This window comes from Squalius cephalus (assembly GCF_949319135.1).
Source record: "Squalius cephalus genome assembly, chromosome: 3".
Lineage (NCBI taxonomy): Eukaryota > Metazoa > Chordata > Actinopteri > Cypriniformes > Leuciscidae > Squalius > Squalius cephalus.
This window is the reverse complement of record NC_137124.1, coordinates 14,103,422-14,115,704: the sequence shown is the minus strand read 5'-3', so window position 1 is coordinate 14,115,704 and position 12,283 is coordinate 14,103,422. Positions and strand designations below refer to the sequence as shown.

The following is a 12,283-nucleotide window of genomic DNA, read 5'->3' as shown; positions in this document are numbered from 1 at the left end:
TTTAAGAAATTCATACTTTTATTCAGCAAGGACCCATTAAATTGATCACTAAACACATTTATAATGTTACAAAAGATTTCTCTTTAAAATATTGCTCTTTTGAACTTTCTATTCATCAAAGAATCCAGGAAACGTAATTGTCAACACAAAGTACAGAGCAGTGTTGCACTTGTTCCTTTGGATGACAAAAAAAAATATGTTAATGAGAACATCTTTATGGGACATTGGGCTATATATTGTTAAAATACAGTACGTAAGCAGCACTGATTGAGAAAACAGTTGCAAAGTGCCGACAGTTGGTGCATGACATCATCATTTCGCAGCCTTTGCAGCCATTAGCTACTTTCCATTGAAAATAGTTGGCAACATGGGTACAGAAGCACTTGAGCTGAGGTCAGATGAGATCTCAGCTCCATTATTTTTATTTTGTAAAAGCTCTCTGCTTTTCTTTGGCAGTCTCAAGAGGAAAGTCCACATTGAGCCGATTCTTGGAAACCCTGTCATTTCTTTTTTTGTCCTCCATTTGTTGTCCTCAATGGCATATTCCACTGTCGCTCTGCGATTCACCGTGAACACAGAGTCCCCTCGCACTACCGCGGTAAACAAAGCCCCCTTACTGTTCTCATACTGCCCGGGCATGGCCGTCCACTGACCTGAGGTCAGATTGTAACAGTCTATCAAGCATTTCAAAAAATCATCAGATGGCCCGTTCCTCATGACGTACAAATTGTCCCTGTGGCCCACCATGCAATGACCGTAACTTTGATGCCGAACAAGTGTTGTGATTAACATCCATTCATCTTTGTTGGCTATGTACTCATAAATCTCAGTAGCGTCTTTAGGTCTCCACAGGCATATGAAAAGTCTTCTCATGGCTTTGGCGCAAGCGACGGTGGTTGCAGGTCTTGGCAGATTGGCAGCAAAGCTCCAGGTGTCCGAAGAGACTTTGTACCTCTCCACAGAGGACAGTATGTTCTTTTCATACTCTCCACCAATGACAAAAAGGTCGCCCACATGGCTAACAAGGGTGCAGTTGTAGCGAAGTTGCCGAGGGCTGGAAAATGTGCTCCAAGTGTCAGTAGATACATCATAGCAGAAACCAGACTCCACAACTTTATTGGTAATATCATAGACTCCTCCAACAATGTAGAGCTTGTTGTCTAAAACCGTAACTCCTGCCATGGTGGTGCTGGCGTTGAGAGGCAAATGGGTGAGAACCTTCCAGTCTTTCTCGTCCTCATCAAGATAACAAACAGTCCTCATGAAGTCCTGCAACAGCTTGATGGTTGGCGAATGACTACCAACCATGATGTACGTACTAGGAACAAGAGGCTCTATATATGTAATCAAATCCTCTGGCAAGCCCTTCACATCTTCTTTGAGGTCTTCATAAATGTCTCGAATGAACAAAGCTGCACTCCTGAAGAGCTTCAATAACCCAAAGGTCGCCGCTGTGTGATACATAAGAAGGCAGTTGTCTGAAGTGATAATGTTTATGAGATGCTCAGTTAGAAGCTCTATGTGAAGGAACGCAGTACACTCGATGGCGTCGACAATTTCATCACCGCTCAGCATGGGTCTTTCACTATGCATCACACGGAGGGCGACCAGGAATCCACGAGCGCTCGGCACCTGAAGACAAACCTCATCCTCCTGGCATTCCTTCATGCCAGACTGGAAAAGCGCTCGAAAGTATTCACAATGCTCCTCCAGGAGGCTTCTGTCCACCGTAAAAACACTTTCGGCAAATTTCACTTTCACAGTTTTTCCCATGAAACCCAATGGCTGGTAAACCGCCTTCCTTACGTCGATCTCTGAGCCAGCACAGCTGCTTGTCTCCATCGGGTTACCTCCTCTCATTTTCATCTGAACTCCAGAGAAATGCCCACACAGTCAAACCTGTCTGTGAAGACATTCACAGCACCATTGACTGTCCATGCTGTGTTCTAAAGTGACAGTGTCGAAGCAGATGCACTTGACTCGAGTGTGCAGTGTTTGTATTACTACCAACTACAAGAATAGAATCAGCTATACATAGAGGTGAAAAGTATGGTCGCATTATGCTGCTTGAAAGCAATGGCAGATAGCCACCGCCGTAGAGGGCAGCCGTCATCATGGTTATTTATTACCTTTTGTTCTTGGCAGGCATGAAAAGCAGGCTGAAAATTTCATCTTCTCTCTTTGATGAACAGGTGAACTGCCCAAAGCTGTAACAATGGTATGCCTGTAAGGGTCACTCTTTGTTGTGGGTCAGCATTCCAGGTGAACATGTGACTGCTTAAAATAAAATAAAACCAAGCAGACCTATGGGTACTGGGGGATGCTCATTTCAAAACATAACCTTGCAGATATAGTAGACCAGTTTAATTGCTATCCTGTGACTCCAAATTTTACATCTTTGAGTAAGGATTGCTATTTATCTTACTTTTACTGAGCATATGTGGACACAAGCCCAAATAGCAAAGACTAGCCTACATCTAATTCTTATAAAAACAATAGCAGCCAACAAATTCATTGAAATATATATTCAATCCTTAAAGCAGTTTAAATGCCCTAAAACTCTAAATTGTAATACATTGTGTGTTTGTGTTTAACAATGATAATTCCTAATTTGAAGAATTTTGTGAACCGTAGAAACAGTGACGTCGAACATCGTGTCTCGTGAGTCTTGGCCGATTATGAAGGAAATTGACAAACGCGTTTAGAACGTCGTCAGCAAACGAATCCAATTTTTTCATCAATACATTTCTTACATTTGGGTCTTTTCAGTACTTTTTAAAATATAAAACGGTACCGTTTATTTGAGCAACGGCAAAATTAATGAGGCCGGCCATTTCCTGGCGAAATAGTCTACATCATGGCAACAGTAGCGAGCACTTTTCGTTCATTTCCGACCATTTTTGAAATAACAAATTATTATATCATTTCGTTTTAGATTTAAACATCACAAATAAGCGGGTTTTGTTTTTAAAGTGTTTTAAGTCGTTGCTAAAGGTAGTCAACCTCGACGTCAAAAAAAGTTTCCCCTGAAAAAGTAATTGAGTAAAGCGCACACTGGTAAAGGGAGGGGAACTGATTTATCAAACGCGAATTTTACAATTGCTGTAGCCTACAGACTACAGTGTGAGCTTTGAAGATTATTTTTATGTTCATGGGAGGCGGATTCACTGGATAGATTCATTCCGTCATGAGCTCCAGCCCACCGAACCAAAATATTCCAGCATTATTTATTTCACTGTTCATTCCCCTCTCGCAACATCATTCTCTTCGACTGCGAGAGACTTCTAAAGCACAGAGAAAATAAGAAAATACGCTACCAATCTCGGACAAATGTTTTTTTGCGTGTTTGTAGACATGTCGTTTATACTGAAGTATAAGGCGAGCCAGCTGTTTTGCAGAGAGCTCTGGTGAGAAATCAGACGTCAGCATCATCCAGGTATGAACTCGGAAGATCAGAGCACATGTATACTGTGAGTCTAATATGGACTGCGTGATTCGGATCTTCTTCTTCATATGTTCATTCTTCTATCTTATCACTTCTTCAGGATGTCTCTGATGTTTGGGAAAGCAAGAACGTGCAACATTGTCACAGTTCCTGAGCATGAGCCCTCGGAGTGTAACATAGTGATTTTAGGAGCTATGGGATCTGGAAAGTCAGGTATGATTAACATACATTACAGGGGAATATCTTCGTCATGTTCATAATCACAAACACTAGATAATGCACACTGAAATTGTCATTACACTTTGTTCCTGATAGATTTGTTTGCAAAATCAAGGTGTCTTTAATTTTTAGGGAAGACCTATACTGATATAATGTGCACTGTAAATCGTTTTGAATTTGTATTTCCCCATATCTATTTTCATATCTGAGTGTAGGCTAATTGAAATGACAGATCTGATTTATTTTATTAATGAATGTTTTAAAAAAAAGTATTGTAGCCTATATGTTTGCCTGGATAACATATAGAGATTTAGTTTTAAGACTACAACTGAAACAGCAGAACGTTTCCATCGTCATGCTGGGATGCTCTGTTATGTAATTGAAAATATTTCTGAACTTAGACTTACAGGAAGTTTGTCTGTCCCCCCGCAGCACTTACTGTGAAATTCCTCACAAAGCGCTTCATCAGTGAATATGACCCAAACCTTGGTGAGTTTCCCAGCTTTTACTGTTGTCACCAAGGATGTAACCAAATATTGAGGGGATCGAAGGTAAAAGTTTAAGAATCGGTCAAATTAGAAAATACTGAGTACAATAATGAGTGATTGAACATCTGGAGGGGATGTGCACCTCTCTACGTCTATAGTGGTTATAGTCCTGGTCTTAACACAACACATTTGAAAGTGATTTATCAATCAAACAGATCATTTATCTTACTGAAGCATTAATGCTAACTTTAGTTATATATATATATAACCAATAGGAACACAGATTGGTGACTTTAAAACTTAAAAGGGTTTTACTTGGAGACATAAAAGTCCTTGTAAAGCTTCATTCTCATTTTCATTTTTTTTTTCTCTTGGAAGAAGATGAAAAGTTGAGGCTTATACTGACAGCTTTAACATTACTATAATGACAGGTTTTAGCATTCAACATTTTAAGACTTGCAGGCTTTGCCAAACCACTGCAAGAATTTGTCTTAAAGGGTTTAGTTCACCCAAAAATGAAAATTCTGTCAGTAATTACTCACCCTCATGTTGTTCCAACCCCGTAAGACTTTCGTTCATCTTTGGAACACAAATTAAGATATTTTTGATGAAATCTGAGCCAATAGTGAGCCTATGTTCTGACATACAACCCAGAAATGATGCGCTGTTACACTACATGAACTCACTCAGAGGCCCTCACAGAAGAAAATGAATAGTTGAATAAAGTCGTTATTTTGGGGGGTTTTTGGGCACAAAAAGTATTCTCGTCGTTTGATAAACTTAAGGTTGAGCCACTGTAGTCACTTGGAGTATTTTAACAATGTCTTTATTAACTTTTCTGGGATGGCCTATCGATTACCTAGCAGCCTATGAAGGAGTGAGCCAGCTCTCAAATGTCATCAAAAATATCTTAATTTGTTTTTTCCGAAGATGAACGAAAGTCTTACGGGGTTGGAACAATATGAGGGTGAGTAATTACGGACAGAACTCACCCTTTAAGTCTTTTTCCAACACCATTTAGTTTTTTTCAAATTTGTCATTTGTTCTATCACATTTACATCTTGTTCAAATTAAATTATTTCATGAAATCATTATATAAAATAATAAAATTTATAAAATGCACATGGATGGCAGGAAGAGAAATGTCCTGTTTTATTTGGAGAAGAACTGGATGAAAAGACCTCATCTGGAGAAACTTTAAGACAAAACACATTATGCAACTATCATGTAACTTGAGCTGGTGTGAAATGTTTAATGTTTTAGTGAATACCAGTTCTTTTGGTTAGTTTTCTTTCAAAAAACAAACATTAGCTTCTTTTACACATTACATTTTCAGAAGATACTTACTCTTCTGAAGAACTTGTGGACCAGCAGCCGGTTATAGTCAAAGTGATGGACACGGCTGATCAGGTAATGATGTCCATTTGTCTCTTTTGGGAATATTCTACTTGATATAGATTGCCACCTGATATTTGCATCAGATTGATCTCCTCATAATGCTTGGTGTTTTATTTTCATGTAATGGAAGTTTGTTGCATAACCTTGGCAACTTTACAGTATGCGAACAAATCTGTCTTTATTTAAATCAGGATGGACCAGTCAACTGTGAGCGCTATTTAAGCTGGGCCAATGCCTTCATCATTGTCTACAGCATTGACAACCGGAATAGCTTTCAGGCCTGCCAACAGTACATAGAGACTGTGACCCTTTACTCAAAAGGCCTGCAGCCAGACACTCCTGTCGTTCTTCTAGGCAACAAAGTGGACATGGAGAGATACAGGTGAATTAAACATCCTTCCTGTTAGATCTTTTTCAAACTCATACCCTCATATACCCTCATTCACTATTCCCTACATTACTCCACTAACATAGTCGACGAGTGAGTGAATTCTGACACTGAGTGCGCCAGAAGGGCTGCCGCTTTTGCATAGTTTGTGCTTGCTGTTTAATAATCATTTAAAACTTAGCAAACTGGCTGCTCCAGTAGTAATGAAAAGATTTATCTTGAACTCTGTTATGGAAACAAGCTAGCCTGACGTCGTCATACTCAGATTCTAGTCAGAATGTGAGTCTGATACTGCTCCATTGGGCTGTGATTATGAGGCGTGTTTCAACCGAACCAGGAAAGAAAATGCCTCTGCACTCAATTGGATAGACCTACAACCAATCAGAGCAACGGAGTAAGTGACGTATATTGAGCGACTTCTCAACGGTTCGTTGATAGCAGTTCTCTGTTCCTCTTTTTAAATGAATGTGCTGTCGATATCTTCTATAACAGACGCGATGGCGGAATCTACACATCTCAATTCTCCAGCGGCAGCCATCTTTGTTGTAAACGGATTCAACCCAAGCGCTCTTTGGTGACGTGGATGATTACGTTACTGTTGATCATCTGTCCATCATAGTATAAAGCCCGCCCTGACAATTTGATTGGTCCAAACAGCTCTAGTTCGAGCATAGTTGCTCCACAACAGATCAAGTCCAAGTCCGAACTTCCCGACCTCAAATGTTGTGGGCGGGGCTAAGTTCGGCTGGCATCCAGGCTAGAAACAAGCTACCTTAATTAAACAATTTGATAATCAATTAAAAAGGAATTTATACCTGTATGATATTAAGCTGTACCCACATTGGACCAGCTGTTTGGAAAATGGATGGATGATTCAACCGTGGTGCCATCTTCTGGCGAGATGCGGGAAATCATTCTGCACAACCCTCACAGTGCATTATGGGTATTCTCTAGCTGTTGGTTGTAAATCAGTTGTACCTCTCGTTATTGCGGTGCATTATGGAATTGAATGAGCGCCCTTAACATTGACAATGGTTTCGGACACCACTACAAATGGCTGTCCCCTCAAATAGTGCCCTATTTAAGGGTATAGGGGGTGATTTCAGATGCAGCCACAATGATTTGTCTTATAGGGGACCTATTGTGTACTTTTTCTTTATTTTATTTTGGGGTCTACTTTTTCAAAAAACACATTATTTTCACATATTTTACATTGTTTCAGCACCTCTCTTCCCAGTCTTTCGGTTACCCCCTGTTGGTTCCTGTCACTGTCTATATGAAGTCCCTTCTTTTGAAAGGGCAATGTGCTCTGATTGGTTGGCTGGAGCAGTATGTTGTGAGTGATTGGTCAACCGCTTTGAAGATGTTTCAGAAATGTCTCTTACCATACCCGTGATTTTCATCACACCACTAATGCAACTCAGCCAGGCCTCTGCCTGTTTTTTGCGTGTGTCTTGGGCAGGAATTATGTAAACGAGGAATGTTTTGACGTGTACATTCTGGAAGAAAACTCAAGACTACAATGGAGGTGTTTCAGGGAGTTCAGAAACAGTGACACTGATATAGAGAATAGCTCCCATTTGAGTGACTTTGTGTTTGTAACTTTGCAGACCTTTTTCATGCTCAAACAGCAACATTACACACTATTGAAAGTTGAAAATGTCTTATTGACCCCTTTAAGCACAAATCTTAAACAGCCAAATCTCCTGTGTCAGAGTGGGTGTTAGTCAAAACAGTAACCAAACATAGTAAAATAGTGCATTTACATATTTGTATGAATGTCCTTTTGTTAGTTTAACTGGAAGAACATATGACCTGTGACTAACTATATTACAGCAATTATGCCCGGTACTACCGCAAGTTATTTAGATTTCAATCTTTCATGATCCTAAAATGTTTAAGTAAGGATTTGATTGGTCCAGGAAATGACCATTTATTGCCTTTTTATTTTCCTTTCATTATGCAAACAGTGCATAAAATGACCATATAACAGCTGGACTCAATCAATTCTATCTATTTATGTAACTACGGATTTATGTGTGCTTTGCCAGCCGTGTTTTAAATAAATGTTTTAACTGCTCATCCTCAGTTTCTATTACCATAGAGACTTTCCTTAACCCTTTATTGCACAATTTTATCTTAGGGTGCAGTTAGATCTTTATTCCTGTGATGCAAAGCAAAGTTTTCAACATCATTACCCCAGTCTTCAGTGTCACATGATCCTTCAGAAATCATTCTAATATGATGATTTGCTGCTCAAGAAACATTTCTTAGGATTATTATCAATGTTGAAAACAGTTGTGCCGCTAGATATTTTTGTGGAAACTGATCATTTTTTTTAGGATTCTTTGATGAATAGAAATTTAAAACAACAGCATTTATTTGAAATGGAAATCTTTTGTAACGTTATGTCTTAAGTGTCGATTTTCATCAATTTAATGCGTCGTTGCTAAATATACTGTAAGTATTTATTTCTATTAAAAAAATCAAAACTTTTGAATGGTAGTTGTGTAAATAAACAAAATCTACTTAATTCATCTGTTATTTAAATAAAAAATGTCTTGTATATTTAGTTGCATTCTTCTTTTACATGTATTTATTATATTATTATCCTATTTTATTGACTCATTTAACTACACTAAATATTATTTACAATAATTTAATACATTTTTAATACATTTATTTTCATTGTTACACATCAGGATTCATGAAAAGGATCCTATATATATTATAATTAAGAATGTATTTTTGATTTTAGTAAGAGGTCCATTTTACGTAAGAAAAGTCAATCAAATGCTTTCATAATGCATGCATTTAAGAGTTAAACATTTGTGCAATAATCTCTCTCTCTCTTTCTCAGACAGGTGAGCAAGGCAGACGGCGCAGCCCTGGCCTCGCGGTTCGGCTGCCGGTTCTTTGAAGTTTCCGCCTGCTTGGACTTCCTTTCCGTTCAGCACATCTTTCACGAAGTCATTCGGGAAGTGAGGCGAGAGACAGATAGGAGTATCCGTCCGCTCTTCATCAGCGAAGACAAGTCCGCGATCAGCCTGTCCTCTGCTCCTCCCCTCACCGCCTGCTATAAAGAGCTGCCCACTCCAGCCACCGCAAAGCTGGTTACGGTGAAGTCCTCCAGAGCTCAAAGCAAACGCAGAGCCCCCACGCTTACACTGCTCAAGGGCTTTAAGATCTTCTGATGTGATGCTGCCCTCTTCTGATACAGGAGAGGATCTCTTCTGATACTGAAGGAGAACAACGTCTCTCACATACTTGAGAATGCAGTAACTGTATGAGAATGGACAACGTATTAAATATAGCCTATCAGAGCTCCAATTAATGTCTTTGTTAGCACTTCTGATGTTACTGTTATAATTTAGTTTTTTGTTTTGTTTTTTTGCACCACTATACTTGTATTTTATTGTGATAAAAACAATTTCCACTTTAATTTCCAAGGATTCATGAGGACTTTTTTTTTGTTTTTTTACACAGCAGAACATAAAACCTAATTATCCACAGAATTCCAAAGAAAGTTTCAGGTAATAAACATTTGTCTGTGTTTGTTCTTGTTAAACTGTAAAAAAAAAGAAAAAAAAGAAAGAAAATAATTCAGATTGATTAAACACATTATAATTACCAAGTTTATTATGTTGCATCTCATCAAGTGAGATAGAAGAGAATAACTTACTATGTATGGGCTGCAAAGAAAATATACAGATTAAATATTTGATTTAATTTATATAATAGAAGTTTGTATGGTACACTTTTATGGTTTGGAGAAAACAAATCAGTCATTTTCAAGTTTCAGCCCATGACCAATTCTGATGCATTTTTACACAAAAAGTATTTATTTTTTTATTAATTTTGTTATAACAAATAGTACAAATTGAAATATACACTATAAAACTGAATATATGTGTGAATATATTGACACTGATTGTTTGACCCAAGGCTATAAGCATATATTTTGGACTAGGGAAACCATGAGTAATACGCAAACGTTAGGACTATATTAAAACGCAATAGCCTCAGATGAAGTTATCACTTGGGGGGAGTTTTGGGACAGAGTCTCCTCATCTGTGTTGTGGACGTCCTGTTCAACTTCCCCCTCCGATACCGGTTCAGGATACAAAGTAGACACGTTTCCGTCCTTCCAGGTCACCACAATTTCTCCAGGCTTCATTTCCTCTGAGGCTTTGCTGTTGGTTGAAGGCTCTTCCCAATCTCTATGGCTGTTGTGTGTTGTGATGTGTTCGGATGAGATGGAAAGGCTTTTCTCCTCTTTGACCTGTGTGACGATGACCTGCAACCCCTCCATTTCAGGGTTCAACTCTGTGACTTTTGTCGCTGCTTTGTACTTGGCTATTTGCTTCCTGTTCCTGTATGGGAGACATGGAAGTTATGGAAGAATATTCCATATATATATACTGTATATATATATATATACATATATGTATGTATGTACTGTATGTATAAACACACACACACTCACATATACATACATACATACATATATTATGGGGGGCTGAACAGGAAATAATTATATGTAAATCTGAATATATAGATACAAATCTGAATATATAGTTATAAGCCTGAATATAAATGTAAATCTGAATACATAGTTATAACTGAATATATATTTATAAATTCTGAATATATAGTTATAACTCTGAATAAATAAATGTAAATCTGAATACATAGTTATAACTCTGAATATATATTTTTAAATCCGATTATATAGTTGTAACTGAATATATATATATATATATATATATATATATATATATATATATATACATATATATATATATTCAGAGTTATAACTATATATATATGAATATGTATATTCAGACTTATAACTATATACAAATGTATATTTATATATTCAGATTTGTAACTATATTCAGAGTTATAACTATATATTCAGATTTACATTTATATATTCAGGCTTATAACTATATATTCAGATTTGTATCTATACATTCAGATTTACATTTAATTATATCCTGTTTGGCCCTCCCATAATGTATACACACACACACACACACACACATATATATACATATATATTCTGAAGACATCCCATGTTCAAATAATGTGCATTTTTGGTTACTATAAAACTGCTGTTTGTTACCTGTGGTCGTAATGCTAATTTGTACAAACCTATTACCCATCATGCCCATGACCAACAGCATAGCACCAATCAGAAGACCCAGAAAAGCAAATGCCAGCATGCCAAACTTCCATGATGTTGCTGTTAAACAAGAAAAGGGCATTGGACAGTCTGTGAGTATTACTGTGATACAGCCACATCCAAGTGTGCACTTAAGCCATTTCATGGATGGGAAAATTCAATTCTGTAAAAGTGAGAAACTAGAAAGACTTTAAGTGCAAGCTTGGCACACTCACGGTCCTCTGTGCGGTAAAACCACTGTAAAAACTTCATCTGTGCCTCTGTCATTCCCTGTGCAGGCGGCTCTTCAGCAAAGTCAAACTCGTCGGCCTCTGAATCACTGTCTCTTCTGGATCCTGTGAGAATGAGTGAAGATGAGATTTATATAGCATGAGACCATCAAGAGTCGGAGCGAGGAAGGTCAGTGGAGTTTCTTTTCATATTCTAAAATGTGGCAGAAATCGCTTTACACTCTTGTGATTGTGAAGCCAGAAATTGTGACATTATTGTCAAGCACATTCCCTTTATAATTCACATTACTATGCAATAAATAAATACAGTGCTGGTCATAATTATATGCCCCCTTGGTAAATGTGATCAAAGATGGCTGTAAAAAATAAATCTGCATTGTTTATCTTTTAGATTTTTTTTTTTTTTTTTAATTCAAAAATCGAACCTTTCATTGAAGTAAAATAATTGAAAATATGAGGAAAATCACATTATGAAATAAATGTTTTTCTCCAATACATGTTGGCCACAATTAATTGCACCCTTTTATTCAATATTTTTTGCAACCTCCTTTTACCAAGATAACAGATCTGAGTTTTCTCCTACAATGCCTGATGAGTTTGGAGAACACCTGACAAGAGATCAGAGACCATTCCTCCATACAGAATCTCTCCAGATCCTTCAGATTCACAGATCCATGTTGGTGCTTCTTCTCTTCAGTTCAGCCCACTCATTTTGTATAAGGTTCAGGTCTGGGACTGGGATGGCCATTACAGATGCTTGGTTTTGTGCTCAGTGACCCATTTTTGATTTTATTTTGATGTTTGTTTTTTGGATTACTGTCCTGTTGGAAGATCCAAACATGGCCCATTATAAGATTTCTAGCACAGGCTGTCAGGTTTAGATTTTTATCTGCTGGTATTTGATGGAATCCATGATGCCATGTATCT

General features: G+C 37.7%; 3 protein-coding genes across 4 annotated transcripts in view; 1 reads left to right on the top strand and 2 right to left on the bottom strand.

Moving 5' to 3' along the window:
- Positions 1–9: 9 nt before the first annotated feature.
- On the bottom strand, positions 10–1,960 carry kbtbd13a (kelch repeat and BTB domain containing 13a). Its single transcript, XM_079865303.1, has one exon. It carries the CDS (start codon positions 1,864–1,866, stop codon positions 340–342), a length of 1,527 nt encoding a protein of 508 aa, XP_079721429.1. The 5' UTR covers positions 1,867–1,960; the 3' UTR covers positions 10–339.
- Positions 1,961–3,056: 1,096 nt separating this feature from the next.
- Positions 3,057–9,510, top strand: rasl12 (RAS-like, family 12). The gene is made up of 6 exons (XM_079865192.1): positions 3,057–3,436; positions 3,546–3,658; positions 4,097–4,153; positions 5,489–5,562; positions 5,742–5,932; positions 8,799–9,510. The coding sequence occupies exons 2-6, from the start codon at positions 3,547–3,549 to the stop codon at positions 9,130–9,132; spliced, it is 768 nt and encodes a 255-aa protein (XP_079721318.1). The 5' UTR covers positions 3,057–3,436; position 3,546; the 3' UTR covers positions 9,133–9,510.
- A 315-nt stretch (positions 9,511–9,825) lies between these two features.
- LOC307154949 (uncharacterized protein) overlaps positions 9,826–12,283 on the bottom strand; it is a 6,383-nt gene continuing 3,925 nt past the window's right edge. For both annotated transcript variants that reach the window (XM_079865190.1, XM_079865191.1), the window contains exons 4-6: positions 11,342–11,461; positions 11,096–11,186; positions 9,826–10,311 (exon numbers count right to left, since the gene is read on the bottom strand). In XM_079865190.1, coding sequence (XP_079721316.1) covers positions 9,945–10,311; positions 11,096–11,186; positions 11,342–11,461 — 578 coding nt within the window. In that variant the 3' untranslated portion in view covers positions 9,826–9,944. The remainder of the gene's footprint in view (positions 10,312–11,095; positions 11,187–11,341; positions 11,462–12,283) is intronic.